Source organism: Pezoporus wallicus, unplaced genomic scaffold, assembly GCF_028554395.1.
Source record: "Pezoporus wallicus isolate ANWC-B61680 ecotype Strahan unplaced genomic scaffold, APGP_CSIRO_Pwel_v1 contig_14432, whole genome shotgun sequence".
Taxonomy (NCBI): domain Eukaryota; kingdom Metazoa; phylum Chordata; class Aves; order Psittaciformes; family Psittacidae; genus Pezoporus; species Pezoporus wallicus.
In genome coordinates this window covers 1,233-20,949 of record NW_026638771.1, presented here as the reverse complement: position 1 = coordinate 20,949, position 19,717 = coordinate 1,233, and the positions used below count along the sequence as shown (strand labels likewise).

At 54.4% G+C, this 19,717-nt stretch overlaps 1 protein-coding gene across 1 annotated transcript; it reads left to right on the top strand.

The window, feature by feature from the left end:
• Nucleotides 1-5,502: 5,502 nt before the first annotated feature.
• Nucleotides 5,503-19,390, top strand: PPP4C (protein phosphatase 4 catalytic subunit). The gene is made up of 8 exons (XM_057412539.1): nucleotides 5,503-5,602; nucleotides 7,384-7,435; nucleotides 8,901-8,951; nucleotides 10,761-10,862; nucleotides 14,012-14,185; nucleotides 15,621-15,747; nucleotides 16,964-17,153; nucleotides 19,236-19,390. Exons 1-8 carry the CDS (start codon nucleotides 5,505-5,507, stop codon nucleotides 19,363-19,365), a joined length of 924 nt encoding a protein of 307 aa, XP_057268522.1. The 5' UTR covers nucleotides 5,503-5,504; the 3' UTR covers nucleotides 19,366-19,390.
• The last annotated feature ends 327 nt before the right edge of the window (nucleotides 19,391-19,717 follow it).

The window sequence follows — 19,717 nt, the reverse complement described above, 5'->3', positions numbered from 1 at the left end:
GACCCATAGAGGACAATGGGACCTATAGGGAGTGAATGGGACCCGTAGAGTCCAATGGGACCCATAGGGGGGCATTGGGACCCATAGAGGACAATGGGATCCATAGGGAGTGAATGGGACCCATAGGGGGCAATGGGGCCTGTAGGGTGGCAATGGGAACCAATACTGGGGCAATGGGACCCATAGGGGAGCAATGGGACCCATAGGGGACAATGGGACCCATAGGGGTGCAGTGGGACCCATAAAGGGACATTGGGACCCATAGGGGTGCATTGGGACCCATAGGGGTGCATTGGGACCCATAGGGGTGGAATAGGACCCATAGGGGGTGCAGTGGGATTCATAGGGGAGCAGTGGGAACCGTAGGGGTGCAGTGGGACCCATAGGGGGTGCAGTGGGACCCATAGGGGTGCAGTGGGACCCATAGGGGAGCAATGGGACCCATAGGGGACAATGGGAACCATAGGGGAGCAATGGGACCTATAGGGGTTGCAGTGGGACCCATAGGGGATAATGGGAACCATAGGGGTGCAGTGGGACCCATAGGGGGTGCAATGGGACCCATAAGGGACAACGGGAACCATAGGGGGTGCAGTGGGACCCATAGGGGAGCAATGGGACCCATAGGGTGCAATGGGACCCTTAGGGGGGCAATGCTAGCTATAGGGGGTGCATTGGGACCCATAAGGGTGTATTGGGACCTATAGGGGGGACATTGGGACCCATAGGGGCTGTGTTGGGACCCATAGGGGGTGCAGTGGGACCCATAGGTGTCCATTGGGACCTATAGGGGGGACATTGGGACCCGTGGGGTGCCTCGGGACCTATAAGGGGTGCATTGGGTCCCATAGGGGGACATTGGGACCCATAGAGAGTGGAATTGGACCCATAGGGCCTGCATTAGGACCCATAGGGGACAACGGGACCTATAGGGGCAATGGGACCCATAGTGGTGCAATGGGGCCCATAGGGGGCAGTGGGACCCATAGGGGTGCAATGGGACCCATAGGGGGCACATTGGGACCCATAGTGGGCATTGGGCCCCATAGGGATCAATGGGACCCATAGGGGGGACATTGGGACCCATAGGGGGCAATGGGACCCATAGCGATCAATGGGGATCCATAAGGGACAATGGGAACCATAGGGGTGCAATGGGACCCATAGGGGATCAATGGGACCCATAGCGATCAATGGGACCCATAGGGATCAATGGGACCCATAGAGTTCAATGGGACCCATAGAGATCAATGGGACCCATAGCGATCCATGGGACCCATAGCGATCCATGGGACCCATAGCGATCAATGGGACCCATAGCGATCCCTGGGACCCATAGAGATCCATGGGACCCATAGCGATCCCTGGGACCCATAGCGATCCATGGGACCCATAGCGATCCATGGGACCCATAGAGATCAATGGGACCCATAGCGATCCCTGGGACCCATAGAGATCCATGGGACCCATAGAGATCAATGGGACCCATAGAGATCAATGGGACCCATAGAGATCCATGGGACCCATAGAGATCAATGGGACCCATAGAGATCAATGGGACGCATAGCGATCCATGGGACCCATCGCGATCAATGGGGCCCATAGAGAGCCAATGAGTGCGCCCGCTCTAGCTGCTGGCCCCGCCTCCTGCCTGACGTCACTTCCTGCCGCCGGGCCATCACTCACTTCCGCTTCCGGCAGGGGCCGGCCCGGAAGTGACGCGCGGCGGCCGCGGCGCCGGAGGTCGCTGCCGGTGGGGCCCTATGGGGTCTATGGGGCTATGGGGGGTCTATGGGGGTCTATGGGGGTCTATGGGGGGGTATGGGGGGTCTATGGGGTGTCTATAGGGGGCTATGGGGGGGCTATGGGGTGGCTATGGGGGGGTCTATGGGGTATCTATGGGGTATGTATGGGGTGGCTATGGGGTGTCTATGGGGTGGCTATGGGGGGGTCTATGGGGTATGTATGGGGTATGTATGGGGTGTCTATGGGGCTATGGGGGGTCTATGGGGTGTCTATGGGGCTATGGGGTGGCTATGGGGGGGTCTATGGGGGATATGGGGGTCTATGGGGTGTCTATGGGGTGTCTGTGGGGATATGGGGCGTCTATGGGGTGACTATGGTGGTCTATGGGGAGATATGGGGGGTCCATGGGGAGATATGGGGGGTCTATGGGGTGTCGGGGTTCTATGGGGTGTCTGTGGGGCTATGGGGGGGTCTGTGGGGGGATATGGGGGTCTATGGGGTGTCTATGGGGTGTCTGTGGGGCTATGGGGGGTCTTTCGGGTGACTATGGTGGTCTATGGGGAGATATGGGGGGTCTATGGGGAGATATGGGGGGTCTATGGGGTGTCGGGGTTCTATGGGGTGTCTGTGGGGCTATGGGGGGTCTATGGGGTGACTATGGTGGTCTATGGGGAGATATGGGGGTCTATGGGGGCCTATGGGGTGTCTATGGGGAGGATATAGGGTGTCTATAGGGGTCTATGGGGGTCTATGGGGTGTCTATGGGGCTATGGGGTGGCTATGGGGGGGTCTATGGGGGGATATGGGGGTATATGGGGTGTCTATGGGGCTATGGGGGGTCTATGGGGTGACTATGGTGGTCTATGGGGAGATATGGGGGGTCTGTGGGGTCTATGGGGAGATATGGGGGGTCTATGGGGTGTCTATGGGGCTATGGGGGGTCTATGGGGTGACTGTGGTGGTCTATGGGGAGATATGGGGGGTCTATGGGGTCTATGGTGCTATAGGGATTTATGGGGGTTCTATGGGGGGGTCTATGGGGAGATATGGGGGTCTATGGGGGTCTATGGGGTGTCTATGGGGCTATGAGGGGTCTATGGGGTGTCTATGGGGGTTCTATGGGGTGTCTATGGGGCTATGGGGGGTCTATGGGGTGTCTGTGGGGGTTCTGTGGGGGGTCTATGGGGGGATATGGGGGGGATATGGGGGTCTGTGTGGGGTCTAGGGGGTTCTAGGGAGGTCTATGGGGTGCTATGGGGGTCTATGGGTGTCTGTGGGGGTCTAAGGGGGGGTATGGGGGGATATGGGGTTTGGGGGGTCTATGGGGTGGCTATGGGGGTCTATGGGGGGATATGGGGTGGCTTTGGGAGTCTATGGGGCTATGGGGGTTCTGTGGAGTGGCTATGGGGGTCTATGGGGTGGCTATGGGTGTCTATGGGGGGGATGTGGGGGGGCTATGGGGTGCTGTGGGGGTCTGTGGGGGGCTATGGGGGTCTGTGGGGCTATGGGGGTTCTATGGGGGGTCTATGGGGTTCTATGGGGGGATGTGGGGGTCTGTGTGGGGTCTGTGTGGGTCTATGGGGTGCTATGGGGGGCTATGGGGGTTCTATGGGGTGCTATGGGGGTCTATGGGACTATGGGGTCTATGGGTGTCTGTGTTGGTCTATGGGGCTATGGGCGTTCTATGGGGTGGCTGTGGGGGTCTGTGGGGGGTCTGTGGGGCTCTATGGGGGGCTATGGTTGGATATGGGGGGTCTACGAGGGGATATGGGGGTCTGTGGGGTCTATGGGGCGCTATGGGGTTCTATGGAGGGTCTATGGGGGGCTATGAGGGTCTATGGGGGGCTATGGGGCGTCTATAGGGGTGCTGTAGGGGTGCTATGGGGGTTCTATGGGGTGGCTATGGGGGTCTATGGGGGGGCTATGGGTGGTCTGTGGGGGGTCGGGATGCTATGGGGGTCTATAGGGAGTCTATGGTTGGTCTGTGGGTGGTCTATGGGGGGCTATGGGGCGCTATGGGGGTCTATGGGGGTGCTGTGGGGTGCTATGGGGGTTCTATGGGGCGACTATGGGGGTTTATGAGTTTATTAATGAGTTCATTCACGACTGTTAATAAGGGCCAATTGAAGGGCTCAATTAATGAGCGTTAATTAGTGCGTGTTAATGAGTTTTAATTAATTACTGTTAATTAGCATGCTAATGAGTGAGAATGAGTTTATTAAGCTTGTTAATGAATTTTAATGAGTGTTATTAAGCTTGATAATGGGTGTTGATGAGTGGTAATTAATGAGTGTTAATTCATGTGGTAATGAGTGTTGATTAATGAGTGGTAATTAATTATGTTAATTAGCATTAATGAGCCTTAATTAGCCTGTGTGAATGTTAATGGGCGTTAAGTAGCCACTGTTAATGAATCTTCATTAATGAGCATTAATTAGCGTGTGTTAATGAGTTTTAATTAATGATGTTAATGAGCATTAATTGGTGTGTGTTTATGTTAATTAATTTTAATTAGTGTGTTTTAATGAGAGTTAATTAGCATGTATTAATGAATCTTAATGGGCGTTAATGAGTTTATTAATTAGCGTGTGTTAATGGGTTAATACGCATTAATTAGTGTTCATTAGCATGTGTTAATGAGCGTTAATGACTTTATTAATGAGCATTAATTAGCTTGTTGATGAGCATTAATGTCTATTAATGAGCAATAAGTAGCGTGTGTTAATGAGCGTTAATAACTATTCGTGTTTATTAGCGTGTTAGCGAGCGTTAATGACTATTAATGAGCGTTAATTAGCTTGCGTTAATGAGTATTGACTTTATTAATGAGCGTTAATTAGTGTGTGTTAATGAGCCTTAATGAGCGTTAATGACTTTATTAATGAGCGTTAGTGTGTGTCAATGAGCGTTAATGACTATTAGTGAGAGTTAATTAGCGTGCGTCAATGAGCGTTAATGACTTTATTAATGTGCGTTAATTAGCGTTGAGTTTATTAATGAGCTTTATTTAGTGTGGGTTAATGTTAATGAGCGTTAATGAGTTTATTCATGTGTGTTAATCAGCATTAATGAGTTCATTAATGAGCGTTAATTAGCGTGCTTTAATGAGTATTATTGAATATTAATGAGCGTTAATTTGTGTCTTAATGAGCAATGAGTTTGTTAATGACTATTAATTAGTAAGTGTTACTGTCTTTATTAATGAACGTTAATTAGCGTCTTAATGAGCGTTAATGTCTTTAATGAGCGTTAATTTGCCTGTGTTAATGTCTTCATTAATGAGCATTAATTAGCCTGTGTTAATGACTTTATTAATGAGCATTAGCCTGTGTTAATGACTTTATTAATGAACGATAATTAGCCTGTGTTAATGACTTTATTAATGAACGTTAATTAGCCTGTGTTAATGATTTTAATGAGCGTTAATTAGCCTGTGTTAATGACTTTATTAATTAGCCTGTGTTAATGACTTTATTAATGAGTGTTAATTAGCCTGCGTTAATGACTTTATTAGTGATCGTTAATTAGTTTATGTTAATGACTTTATTAATGAGCATTCATTAGCCTGTGTTAATGACTTTATTAATAAGCATTCATTAGCCAGCCTCAATGAGCGTTAGCTACTGTCTGTCCGTCAATGATGCACACACATTAATTACCGTATCCAAATGACGCCCCCCCCCCCCCCCCCCCGGGGGTGCTCATTAGCATGTATTCAAATTAACCCCTCATTAACATATGCAAATTACCCCGCAGGCATGGGGGAGCTCAGCGACCTGGACCGTCAGATCGAGCAGCTGCGGCGCTGCGAGCTCATCAAGGAGAGCGAGGTCAAGGCCCTGTGCGCCAAGGCCAGGTCATTTGCATACCCCTCATTTGCATACACCCACCCTCATTTGCATACAACCCTTTTAATTGGCATAGAAACCTTGCAGGCATACCCTCGTTCGCTTCTTTAGCGTTAGCGTGCGCCCCCTCATTTGCATCAGCGTACACTGCCTCATTATATGTTGCCTAATTAGCATAGCCTCATTAGCATACACCGCCTCATTAGCATAACGTAGCGTACGCCACCTCATTTGCGTGCCCTACCTCGTTAGCATATCAGCCTCATTACTGGACACAGCTTCATTAGTGTGCACTCATTAGCATACACTGCATCATTAGCATATCCAGCCTCGTTTGAATAATCTCATCTGCATACTCTCATTAGCATACGCTGTCTCATTAGCATATGAATGTCATTAGCGTACACTACGTCATCAGCGTAGACTTATTGCAATGCACCTCCTTGTTAGCATACACTGCCTAATTAGTATATGTTGCCTAATTAGCATAGCCTCATTAGCATACACGGCTTCATTAGCATAACGTAGCGTACGCCACCTCATTTGCGTGCCCTACCTCGTTAGCATATCAGCCTCATTGGCGGACACAGCTTCATTAGCGTGCACTGTCTCATTAGCATACACGACCTCATTAGCATACGCAGCCTCATTAGAATACCATTTGCATGCCCTCAATAGCATAGACTGCCCCATTAGCGTATAGATGTCATTAGCGTAGCCAGCTCATTAGCATACACCACATCATCAGCGTAGCCTCATTAGAATGTACCTCCTCATTAGCATACACTGCCTCATTTGTATATGTTGACTAATTAGCATAGCCTAATTAGCATACACAGCTTCCTTAGCGTAACATCATCAGCGTACACATCATTCGCATATCAACCTCATTAGCATCTGCCCCCTCATTAGCATACCCCGCTGCATTAGCATACACCACATCAGTAGCATGCTTAGCCTCATTAGCATGCACTACCTCATTAGCATGCATCATATCGTTAGCATACACTGCCTCTTTAGCACACACCGCATCATTAGCATCCCGTCATCAGCATTCCCTCATTAGCATACACTTCCTCATTAGCATACATGGCTTCATTAGCATACACCACCTCAATTAACACCCCCTATAGGGTAATTAACATATCTATGGGGCAATTAACAGCCCTATGGGGCAATTAGCACCCTATGGGGCAATTAGCACCCTATGGGGTAATTAACATCCCTATGGGGTAATTAACATCCCTATGGGGCAATTAACACCCTATGGGGCAATTAGCACCCTATGGGTTAATTAACACCCCTATGGGGCAATTAACATCCCTATGGGGTAATTAGCACCCTATGGGGCAATTAGCACCCTATGGGGTAATTAGCACCCTATGGGGCAATTAACACCCCTATGGTGCAATTAAATTCCCTATGGGGCAATTAACACCCCTATGGGGCAATTAGCACCCTATGGGGTAATTAACACCCCTATGGGGCAATTAACATCCCTATGGGGTAATTAACACCCCTATGGGGCAATTAACACCCCATGGGGCAATTAGCACCCTATGGGTTAATTAACACCCTATGGGGTAATTAACACTCCTATGGGGCAATTAGCACCCCTATGGGGCAATTAACATCCCTATGGGGCAATTAACATCCCTATGGGGTAATTAACACCCTATGGGGTAATTAACACTCCTATGGGGCAATTAGCACCCCTATGGGGTAATTAACATATCTATGGGGTAATTAACATCCCTATGGGGTAATTAACACCCCCCATTGCCTGCAGGGAGATCCTGGTCGAGGAGAGCAACGTGCAGAGGGTGGACTCCCCCGTCACGGTGAGGGCTATGGGGCAGCTATGGGGCGGATATAGGGGGCTATGGGGCGGATATAGGGGGCTATGGGGCGGATATAGGGGGCTGTGGGGCGGATATAGGGGGCTGTGGGGTAGATATAGGGGGCTATGGGGTGGATATAGGGGGCTATGGGGCGGATATAGGGGGCTATGGGGCGGATATAGGGGGCTATGGGGCGGATATAGGGGGCTATGGGGCGGATATAGGGGGCTCTGGGGCGGATATAGGGGGCTATGGGGCGGATATAGGGGGCTATGGGGTGGATATAGGGGGCTATGGGGGGATATAAGGGGCTATGGGGCGGATATAGGGGGCTATGGGGCGGATATAAGGGGCTATGGGGTGGATATAGGGGGCTATGGGGTGGATATAGGGGGCTATGGGGTGGATATAGGGGGCTATGGGGTGGATATAGGGGGCTATGGGGTGGATATACGGGGCTATGGGGCGGATATAGGGGGCTATGGGGCGGATATAGGGGGCTATGGGGCGGATATAGGGGGCTATGGGGCGGATATAGGGGGCGATGGGGCGGATATAGGGGGCTATGGGGCGGATATAGGGGGCTATGGGGCGGATATAGGGGGCTATGGGGCGGATATAGGGGCCTATGGGGCGGATATAGGGGGCTATGGGGGGGATATAGGGGGCTATGGGGTGGATATAGGGGGCTATGGGGCGGATATAGGGCGCTATGGGGCGGATATAGGGGCCTATGGGGCGGATATAGGGGGCTATGGGGCGGATATAGGGGGCTATGGGGCGGATATAGGGGGCTATGGGGCGGATATAGCGGGCTATGGGGCGGATATAAGGGGCTATGGGGCGGATATAGGGGGCTATGGGGCGGATATAAGGGGCTATGGGGCGGATATAGGGGGCTATGGGGCGGATATCGGGGGCTATGGGGCGGATATAGGGGGCTATGGGGTGGATATAGGGGGCTATGGGGTGGATATAGGGGGCTATGGGGTGGATATACGGGGCTATGGGGCGGATATAGGGGGCTATGGGGTGGATATAAGGGGCTATGGGGTGGATATAGGGGGCTATGGGGTGGATATAGGGGTCTATGGGGTGGATATAAGGGGCTGTGGGGTAGATATAGGGGGCTATGGGGTAGATATAGGGGTCTATGGGGTGGATATAAGGGGCTGTGGGGTGGATATAGGGGGCTATGGGGTGGATATAGGGGGCTATGGGGTGGATATAGGGGGCTATGGGGTGGATATAGGGGCCTATGGGGTGGATATAGGGGGCTATGGGGTGGATATAAGGGTCTATGGGGCGGATATAGGGGGCTATGGGGTGGATATAAGGGGCTATGGGGTGGATATAGGGCGCTATGGGGTGGATATAGGGGGCTATGGGGTGGATATAAGGGGCTGTGGGGTGGATATAGGGCGCTATGGGGCTGTGGGGCTCTGACCCCCATTCCCCCCCCCAGGTCTGTGGCGACATCCATGGGCAGTTCTATGACCTCAAGGAGCTCTTCAGGGTGAGCTGCCCCACAAGTGCCCCCCCCGACCCCCAAGTGCCCCCCCCAGACCCCCAAGTGCCCCCCCCAGACCCCCAAGTGCCCCTCGAGTGCTTCTGGACCCCCTTATTGCCCCCCAACCACTTTTTAACGTCTTTTTATTGCTCCCCACCTGCCCCATAAGTGCCCCCTGCCTGCCCCATAAGTGCCCCCCAACTGCTTCTTCATATCCCCTTGTTGCCCCCCAACCGCCCCATGAGTGCCCCCCTGTGACCCATAAGTGCCTCCACCTGCCCCATAAGTGCCCCCCAACTGCTTCTTCATGTCCCCTTATTGCCCCTACCTGCCCCATGAGTGCCCCCTTTTGCCCCATAAGTGCCCCCTCCTGCCCCATAAGTGCCCCTCTCCTGCCCCATGAGTGCCCCCTTTTGCCCCATAAGTGCCCCTCTCCTGCCCCATAAGTGCCCCTCTCCTGCCCCATAAGTGCCACCCTCCTACCCCATAAGTGCCCCCCTGTGCCTGCTAAGTACCCCTCTCCTACCCCATAAGTGCCCCCTTCTGCCCCTTAAGTGCCCCCCTCCTGCCCCATAAGTGCCCTCCTCCTGCCCCATAAGTCTTCCCGTTCTGACCAATGAGTGCTCCCTTCCTGCCCCATAAGTGCCCCCCTGTGCCTGCTAAGTGCCCCCCTTCTGCCCCATAAGTGCCCCCTCCTGCCCCATAAGTGCCCCCCTCCTGCCCCATAAGTGCCCCCCTCCTGCCCCATGATGAGTGCTCCCTTCCTGCCCCATAAGTGCCCCCTCCTGCCCCATAAGTGCCCCCCTCCTGCCCCATAAGTGCCCCCCTCCTGCCCCATAAGTCTCCCCCTTCTGCCCCATGAGTGCTCCCTTCCTGCCCCATAAGTGCTCCCCTTCTGCCTCATAAGGGCCCCCCTCCTGCCCCGTAAGTGCCCCCCGTGCCCCATAAGTGCCCCCCTCCTGCCCCATAAGTGCCCCCTCCTGCCCCATAAGTGCCACTCTCCTACCCCATGAGTGCTCCCTTCCTTCCCAATAAGTGCCCCTCTCCTGCCCCATAAGTGCCCCTCTCCTGCCCCATAAGTGCCCCTCTCCTGCCCCATAAGTGCCACCCTCCTACCCCATAAGTGCCCCCTGTGCCCCATAAGTGCCCCCTCCTGCCCCATAAGTGCCCCCTCCTGCCCCATAAGGGCCCCCCTCCTGCCCCATAAGTCTCCCCCTTCTTCCCCATGAGTGCTCCCTTCCTGCCCCATAAGTGCCCCCTCCTGCCCCATAAGTGCCCCCCTCCTGCCCCATAAGTGCCACTCTCCTGCCCCATAAGTGCCACCCTCCTACCCCATAAGTGCCCCCTGTGCCCCATAAGTGCCCCCTCCTGCCCCATAAGTGCCCCCTCCTGCCCCATAAGTGCCCCCTCCTGCCCCATAAGTCTCCCCCTTCTGCCCCATGAGTGCTCCCTTCCTGCCCCATAAGTGCCCCCTCCTGCCCCATAAGTGTCACTCTCCTACCCCATAAGTGCCCCTCTCCTGCCCCATAAGTGCCACTCTCCTACCCCATAAGTGCCCCTCTCCTGCCCCATAAGTGCCACCCTCCTACCCCATAAGTGCCCCCCTCCTGCCCCATAAGTGCCCCCCTCCTGGCCCATAAGTGCCCCCCTCCTGGCCCATAAGTGCCCCCCTCCTGCCCCATAAGTGCCCCTCTCCTGCCCCATAAGTGCCCCCTTTGTGCCCCATAAGTGCCACTCTCCTACCCCATAAGTGCCCCTCTCCTGCCCCATAAGTGCCCCCCTGTGCCCCATAAGTGCCCCCTTTGTGCCCCACAGGTCGGGGGGGACGTCCCCGAGACCAATTACTTGTTCATGGGGGACTTCGTGGACCGGGGCTTCTACAGCGTCGAGACCTTCCTGCTGCTGCTGGCGCTCAAGGTGGGGCGGGGGGACCCCCATGTGTGGGGCAGACCCCCATGTGTGGGGCAGGACCCACGTGTGTGGGGCAGACCCCAATATATGGGGCAGGACCTCAATGTGTGGGGCAGGACCCAGTGTGTGGGGTGGGTCCCAATGTGTGGGGTGGATCCCAATGTGTGGGGTGGATCCCAATGTGTGGGGCAGGACCCATGTGTGTGGGGCAGGACCTCAATGTGTGGGGTGGACCCGCATATATGGGGCAGGACCCCCATGTGTGGGGCAGGACCCACGTGTGTGGGGCAGGACCCACGTGTGTGGGGCAGACCCCAATATATGGGGCAGGACCTCAATGTGTGGGGCAGGACCCAGTGTGTGGGGTGGGTCCCAATGTGTGGGGTGGATCCCAATGTGTGGGGTGGATCCCAATGTGTGGGGCAGGACCCATGTGTGTGGGGCAGGACCTCAATGTGTGGGGTGGACCCGCATATATGGGGCAGGACCCCCATGTGTGGGGCAGGACCCACGTGTGTGGGGCAGGACCCACGTGTGTGGGGCAGACCCCAATATATGGGGCAGGACCTCAATGTGTGGGGCAGGACCCAGTGTGTGGGGTGGGTCCCAATGTGTGGGGTGGATCCCAATGTGTGGGGTGGATCCCAATGTGTGGGGCAGGACCCATGTGTGTGGGGCAGGACCTCAATGTGTGGGGTGGACCCGCATATATGGGGCAGGACCCCCATGTGTGGGGCAGGACCCACGTGTGTGGGGCAGGACCCACGTGTGTGGGGCAGACCCCAATATATGGGGCAGGACCTCAATGTGTGGGGCAGGACCCAGTGTGTGGGGTGGATCCTAATGTGTGGGGTGGGACCTCAATGTGTGGGGCAGGACCCAGTGTGTGGGGTGGGTCCCAATGTGTGGGGTGGATCCCAATGTGTGGGGTGGATCCCAATGTGTGGGGCAGGACCCATGTGTGTGGGGCAGGACCTCAATGTGTGGGGTGGACCCGCATATATGGGGCAGGACCCCCATGTGTGGGGCAGGACCCACGTGTGTGGGGCAGGACCCACGTGTGTGGGGCAGACCCCAATATATGGGGCAGGACCTCAATGTGTGGGGCAGGACCCAGAGTGTGGGGTGGATCCCAATGTGTGGGGCAGGACCTCAGTGTGTGGGGCAGGACCCAGAGTGTGGGGTGGATCCCAATGTGTGGAGCAGGACCCCCTTGTGTAGGGTGGACCTCAGTGTGTGGATCAGACCCCAATATATAGGGCAGGACCCAATGTGTGGGGCAGGACCCCCATGTGTGGGGCAGAGCCCAATGTGTGGCATGTGTTGGTGCCCCCTACTGCCTGGGAGGCTCCTTGGGGTGTCCATAGGAACCCATTGACACCCCCTTGTAGGCCCCATATGGGTCCATAGGAACCCATTGACACCCCCTTGGAGGCTCCATGTGGGTCCATAGGAACCCATTGGCACCCCCTTTGTAGGCCCCATAGGAACCCATTGTAGGAGGCTCCATGTGGGTCCGTGGGGACCCATTGACACCCCCTTTGTAGGCCCCATAGGAACCCATTGTAGGAGGCTCCATGTGGGTCCATAGGAACCCATTGGTGCCCCCTTGTAGGCCCCATGTGGGTCCATAGGAACCCATTGTAGGAGGCTCCATGTGGGTCCATAGGAACCCATTGACACCCCCTTGTAGGCCCCATATGGGTCCATAGGAACCCATTGACACCCCCTTTGTAGGCCCCATGTGGGTCCATAGGAACCCATTGTAGGAGGCTCCATGTGGGTCCATAGGAACCCATTGTAGGAGGCTCCATGTGGGTCCATAGGAACCCATTGGTGCCCCCTTGTAGGCCCCATGTGGGTCCATAGGAACCCATTGGTGCCCCCTAGGAGGCTCCGTGTGGGTCCATAGGAACCCATTGACACCCCCTTGGAGGCTCCATAGGAACCCATTGTAGGAGGCTCCATGTGGGTCCATAGGAACCCATTGACACCCCCTTTGTAGGCCCCATAGGAACCCATTGTAGGAGGCTCCATGTGGGTCCATCAGGACCCATTGACACCCCCTTGGAGGCCCCATGTGGGTCCATAGGAACCCATTGACACCCCCTTGTAGGCCCCATGTGGGTCCATAGGAACCCATTGACACCCCCTTGTAGGCCCCATATGGGTCCATAGGAACCCATTGACACCCCCTTGTAGGCCCCATATGGGTCCATAGGAACCCATTGACACCCCCTTTGTAGGCCCCATAGGAACCCATTGTAGGAGGCTCCATGTGGGTCCGTGGGGACCCATTGACACCCCCTTTGTAGGCCCCATGTGGGTCCATAGGAACCCATTGACACCCCCTTGTAGGCCCCATAGGAACCCATTGTAGGAGGCTCCATGTGGGTCCATAGGAACCCATTTTAGGAGGCTCCATGTGGGTCCATCAGGACCCATTGACACCCCCTTGTAGGCCCCATATGGGTCCATAGGAACCCATTGACACCCCCTTTGTAGGCCCCATGTGGGTCCATAGGAACCCATTGACACCCCCTTTGTAGGCCCCATAGGAACCCATTGTAGGAGGCTCCATGTGGGTCCGTGGGGACCCATTGACACCCCCTTTGTAGGCCCCATAGGAACCCATTGTAGGAGGCTCCATGTGGGTCCATAGGAACCCATTGACACCCCCTTGTAGGCCCCATATGGGTCCATAGGAACCCATTGACACCCCCTTTGTAGGCCCCATGTGGGTCCATAGGAACCCATTGACACCCCCTTTGTAGGCCCCATAGGAACCCATTGTAGGAGGCTCCATGTGGGTCCATAGGAACCCATTGACACCCCCTTTGTAGGCCCCATAGGAACCCATTGTAGGAGGCTCCATGTGGGTCCATCAGGACCCATTGGCACCCCCTTTGTAGGCCCCATATGGGTCCATAGGAACCCATTGGCACCCCCTTGTAGGCCCCATATGGGTCCATAGGAACCCATTGGCACCCCCTTGTAGGCCCCATATGGGTCCATAGGAACCCATTGTAGGAGGCTCCATGTGGGTCCATTGGAACCCATTGACACCCCCTTGTAGGCCCCATAGGAACCCATTGTAGGAGGCTCCATGTGGGTCTGTGGGGACCCACTGACCCCCCCCCCCCTCCGCCCCCCAGGTGCGCTACCCGGACCGGATCACGCTGATCCGGGGCAACCACGAGAGCCGTCAGATCACGCAGGTCTACGGCTTCTACGACGAGTGCCTGCGCAAGTACGGCTCCGTCACCGTGTGGCGCTACTGCACCGAGATCTTCGACTACCTCAGCCTCTCGGCCATCATCGACGGCAAGGTGGGCTAACGGCGCGGTGACGGCACGCTGGGGGCACAGACGTGCTAAGAACACGCTAAGAGCACGCTAAGAGCATGCTAAGGGCACAAACGTGCTAAGAACATGTCAAGAACACGCTAAGAGCATGCTAAGGGCACAAACATGCTAAGAACACGCTAAGAGCACGTTAAGAGCATGCTAAGGGCACAAACATGCTAAGAGCACGTTAAGAGCATGCTAAGGGCACAAACGTGCTATGAACACGCTAAGAGCATGCTAAGGGCACAAACATGCTATGAACATGCCAAGAACACGCTAAGAGCATGCTAAGGGCACAAACATGCTAAGAACATGTCAAGAACACGCTAAGAGCATGCTAAGGGCACAAACATGCTAAGAACACGCCAAGAGAACGTTAAGAGGATGCTAAGGGCACAAATGTGCTGTGAACATGCCAAGAACACGCTAAGAGCACGCTAAGGGCACAAACATGCTAAGAACATGTCAAGAACACGCTAAGAGCATGCTAAGGGCACAAACATGCTAAGAGCACGTTAAGAGCATGCTAAGGGCACAAATGTGCTATGAACATGCCAAGAGCACGTTAAGAGCACGCTAAGGGCACAAACATGCTAAGCACATGCTAAGCGCAGAAACGTGCTAAGAACATGCTAAGAACATGCTAAGCGCGCAAACGTGCTAAGCACATGCTAAGTGCACAAACTTGCTAAGAGCACGCTAAGCGCACAAATGTGCTAAGAACATGCTAAGCACATGCTAAGCGCACAAACGTGCTAAGAACATGCTAAGCGCACAAACATGCGAAGAACATGCTAAGCACACACTAAGCGCACAAGCATTCTAGGAACATGCTAAGCACACAAACATGCTAAGAACATGCTAAGCATGCACTAAGCACTCAAACATGCTAAGAACATGCTAAGCGCACATACATGCTAAGAACCTGCTAAACACATGCTAAGCGCACAAACATGCAAGCACCTGCTAAGCGCACAAACATGCTAAGAACATGCAAGCACACGCTAAGACCACAAAAATGCTAAGAACATGCTAAACACACAAGCATGCTATATGCGCTAAGCACACAAACATGCTAATTGCAAGCTAAGCGCACAAGCATGCTAAGAACACGCTAAGCGCACAAACGTGCTAAGGACACGCTAAGGGCACAAACATGCATAGAACACGCCAAGCGCACAAACGTGCTAAGAACACACTAAGACCACGCTAAGGGCACAAACATGCTAAGAACACACTAAGAAACATGCGGTGAACTCGCTAAGAACATGCTAAGGGCGCAAACATGCTAAGCGCACAAGCATGCTAAGAATGCGCTAAGCGCTCAAACGTGCTAAGAACACGCTGAGCGCACGAACATGCTAAGCCCACGCTAAGCCCACGCTAAGCACACGTATGTTCCGTGTCCCCCCCCCAGATCTTCTGTGTCCACGGGGGGCTCTCGCCCTCCATCCAGACCCTGGACCAGATCCGCACCATTGACCGCAAGCAGGAGGTGCCCCACGACGGCCCCATGTGCGACCTCCTGTGGTCCGACCCCGAGGGTGAGGCCCCACACGCGTGTTGGGGCGTGTTGGAGCGTGTTAGAGCGTGTTGGGGCGTGTTAGAGTGTTTTGGGGCGTTTTGGAGCGTGTTGGAGTGTGTTGGGGTGTCTTAGAGCATGTTGGGGCATGTTAGAGCGTGTTGGAGCGTGTTAGGGTGTGTTGAATTATGTTGGGATGTGTTAGAGCGTGTTGGGGCATGTTGGCATGTGTTAGAGCGTGTTGAGGCGTGTTAGAGTATGTTGGGGCGTGTTAGAGCGCGTTGGGCATGTTGGGGCGTGTTGGCGTGTGTTAGAGCGTGTTGGAGCGTGTTAGGGTGTGTTAAAGTATGTTGGGATGTGTTAGAGCGTGTTGGGGCATGTTGGCATGTGTTAGGGCGTGTTAGAGCATGTTAGAGCGTGTTAATGCGCGTTAGAGCGTGTTGGAGCATGTTAGAGTGTGTTGGTGCATGTTAGGGCATGTTGGGGCATGTTGGGATGTGTTAGAGTGTGTTGGGGCGTGTTAATAGCCCATTAACCCCATAGCCCCATAGCCAATTAACCCCATAGCCCCATTAACCCCATATCCCATTAACCCCATAGCCCCATAGCTCATAGCCCCATAGCCTCATGCCCCATAGCCCATTAACCCCATGGCCCCATAGCCCATTAACCCCACAGCCCCATTAACCCCATAGCCCCGTAGCCCATTAACCCTACAGCCCCATTAACCCCACAGCCACATTAACCCCATAGCCCCGTAGCCCATTAACCCTACAGCCCCATTAACCCCATAGCCCCATAGCCCATTAACCCCACAGCCTCATTAACCCCATAGCCCATTAACCACGTAGTCCATAACCCCATCGTTCATACCCCATAACCCCATCTTCACTCCATCCCCCCATATCCCCCATACCCCCCATCACCCCACACCCCCCATATCCCCTATACCCCCCATACCCCTATACCCCCATAACCCCTATACCCCCTATACCCCCCATACCCCTATACCCCCCATACCCCCCATACCCCTATACCCCCATAACCCCTATACCCCCATACCCCCCATCACCCCCATACCCCCATCACCCCCATACCCCCATCACCCCTATACCCCCCATACCCCCCTTACCCCCTATACTCCCCATCACCCCCATACCCCCATACCCCCATTGCCCCCATTCTCCCCCATACCCCCTATACCCCCCCATCCCCCCTAACCCCCCGCCCCATTGCAGACACCACCGGTTGGGGGGTGTCCCCTCGGGGGGCCGGGTACCTCTTTGGCAGCGACGTGGTGGCGCAGTTCAACGCCGCCAACGCCATCGCCATGATCGGCCGCGCTCACCAGCTCGTCATGGAGGGCTACAAGTGGCACTTCAGCGAGACCGTGCTCACCGTCTGGTCCGCCCCCAACTACTGCTACAGGTGCGGCGCGTCGAGGACACGCCAAGGACACGCCAAGGACACGCTAAGGACGCGCTAAGGGGGGATAGCGACATGCTAAGGGGGGATAGAGACACGATAAGGGGGGAGAAAGACGTAGATATCCAAGCATTCTATAGCTAAAAATGGATGGACATGCTAAGGACATGCTAAGGACACACTAAGGACACGCTAAGGGGGATAGCGACAGGCTAAGGACATGCTAAGGGGGGATAGAGACACGATAAGGGGGGATAAAGACATAGATATCCAAGCATTCTATAGCTAAAAATGGATGGACATGCTAAGGACATGCTAAGGACATGCTAAGGACACGCTAAGGACGCGCTAAGGGGGATAGCGACATGCTAAGGGGGGATAGAGACACAATAAGGGGGGATAGAGACACGATAAGGGGGGATAAAGACATAGATATCCAAGCATTCTATAGCTAAAAATGGATGGACATGCTAAGGACATGCTAAGGACACACTAAGGACACGCTAAGGGGGATAGCGACATGCTAAGGGGGGATAGAGACATGCTAAGGGGGGATAGAGACACGATAAGGGGGGATAGAGACACGATAAGGGGGGAGAAAGACATAGATATCCAAGCATTCTATAGCTAAAAATGGATGGACATGCTAAGGACATGCTAAGGACACGCTAAGGGGGATAGCGACAGGCTAAGGACATGCTAAGGGGGGATAGAGACACGATAAGGGGGGAGAAAGATATAGATATCCAAGGATTCTATAGCTAAAAATGGATGGACATGCTAAGGACATGCTAAGGACACGCTAAGGACGCGCTAAGGGGGGATAGTGACATGCTAAGGGGGGATAGAGACACAATAAGGGGGGATAGAGACACGATAAGGGGGGATAAAGACATAGATATCCAAGCATTCTATAGCTAAAAATGGATGGACATGCTAAGGACATGCTAAGGACACGCTAAGGGGGATAGCGACAGGCTAAGGACATGCTAAGGGGGGATAGAGACACGATGAGGGGGATAATAACATAGACATCCAAGCATTCTATAGCTAAGGATGCGTGGACATGCTAAGGACATGCTAAGAGGTGATAATGACACGCTAAGGGGGTGATAACACAGACATCCATTGGTTCCATAGTTAGGGACATGCTAAGGACATACTAACGACATACTAACATGCTAAGGACGCATTAGCAGCATGCTAAGGACACGCTAAGGGCTCTGGGGGGCTCTAAGGGTCTTTATGGAGTCTATGGATCTCAATGGGTGGGGGGTCTCTATGGGGTCTCTATGGGTCTCAATAGCTCTTCATGGGGTCTCCATGGGTCCGTATGGGTCTCTATGGGGTCTCTGTTGGTCTCAATAGCTCTTTATGGGGTCTCTATGGGTCTCTATGGGGTCTCTGTGGTTCCCTATGGGTCTCTGTGGGTCTCTATGGGCCCCTCTGGGTCTCTCTGGGGTCTCTATGGGTCCCTATGAGGTCTCTGTGGATCTCAGTGGGTCTCTGTGGGGTCTCTATGGGTCTCTATGGGGTTTCTATGGGTCTTTATAGAGTCTGTATGGGTCTCTGTGGGGTCTGTATGGGTCTCTATGGGGTTTCTGTGGGTCTCTATGGGTCCCTATGGGTTTCTATGAGGTCTCTATGGGTCCCTATGTGTCTCTTGGGAGTCTCTATGTGTCTCTATGGGTATCTATGGCATCCCTATGTCTCTCTCTGGGGTCTCTATGGGTCCCTATGGGGTCTCTATGGGTCCCCATGGGTGCTCTATGTGTCCCTATGGGGTCTCTATGGGTGGTCTCTATGGGTCCCTATGGGTCTCTATGGGGTCTCTATGGGGTTTCTATGGGGTTTCTATGGGTTTTTATAGAGTCTGTATGGGTCTCTCTGGGGTCTCTCTGGGTCTCTATGGGGTTTCTATGGGTCTCTATGGGTCCCTATGTGTCTCTTGGGACTCTCTATGTGTCTCTATGGATCTCTATGGCGTCCCTATGTCTCTCTCTGGGGTCTCTATGGGTCCCTATGGGGTCTCTGTGGGTCCCTATGGGGGCCCCATGGGTCTCAGTGGGTCCCTGTGATTGGCAGGTGCGGGAACGTGGCGGCCATCTTGGAGCTGGACGAGCACCTGCAGAAGGAGTTCATCATCTTCGAGGCGGCGCCGCAGGAGACGCGCGGCATCCCCGCCAAGAAGCCCGTGGCCGACTACTTCCTGTGACGCCGGGGTCATCCTGGGGTCAACCGGGGTCATCCTGGGGTCAACCGGGGTCAACCGGGGTCAACCGGGGGTCAATGGGGGTCAAGCGGGGTCAATGGGAGTCAATGGGGGTCAATGGTGGTCAATGGAGTCACCTGAGGTTAACAGGGGTCAATGGAGGTCAATGGAGGTCAATGGGGGTCAATGGGAGTCAACCTGGGTCAATGGGGGGCAAAGGGGGTCAATGGGGGTCACTGGGGGTCAATGGTGGTCAATGGAGTCACCTGAGGTTAAAAGGGGTCAATGGAGGTCAATGGGAGTCAACCGGGGTCAATGGGGGTCAACCGGGGTCAATGGGAGTCAAAAGGGGTCA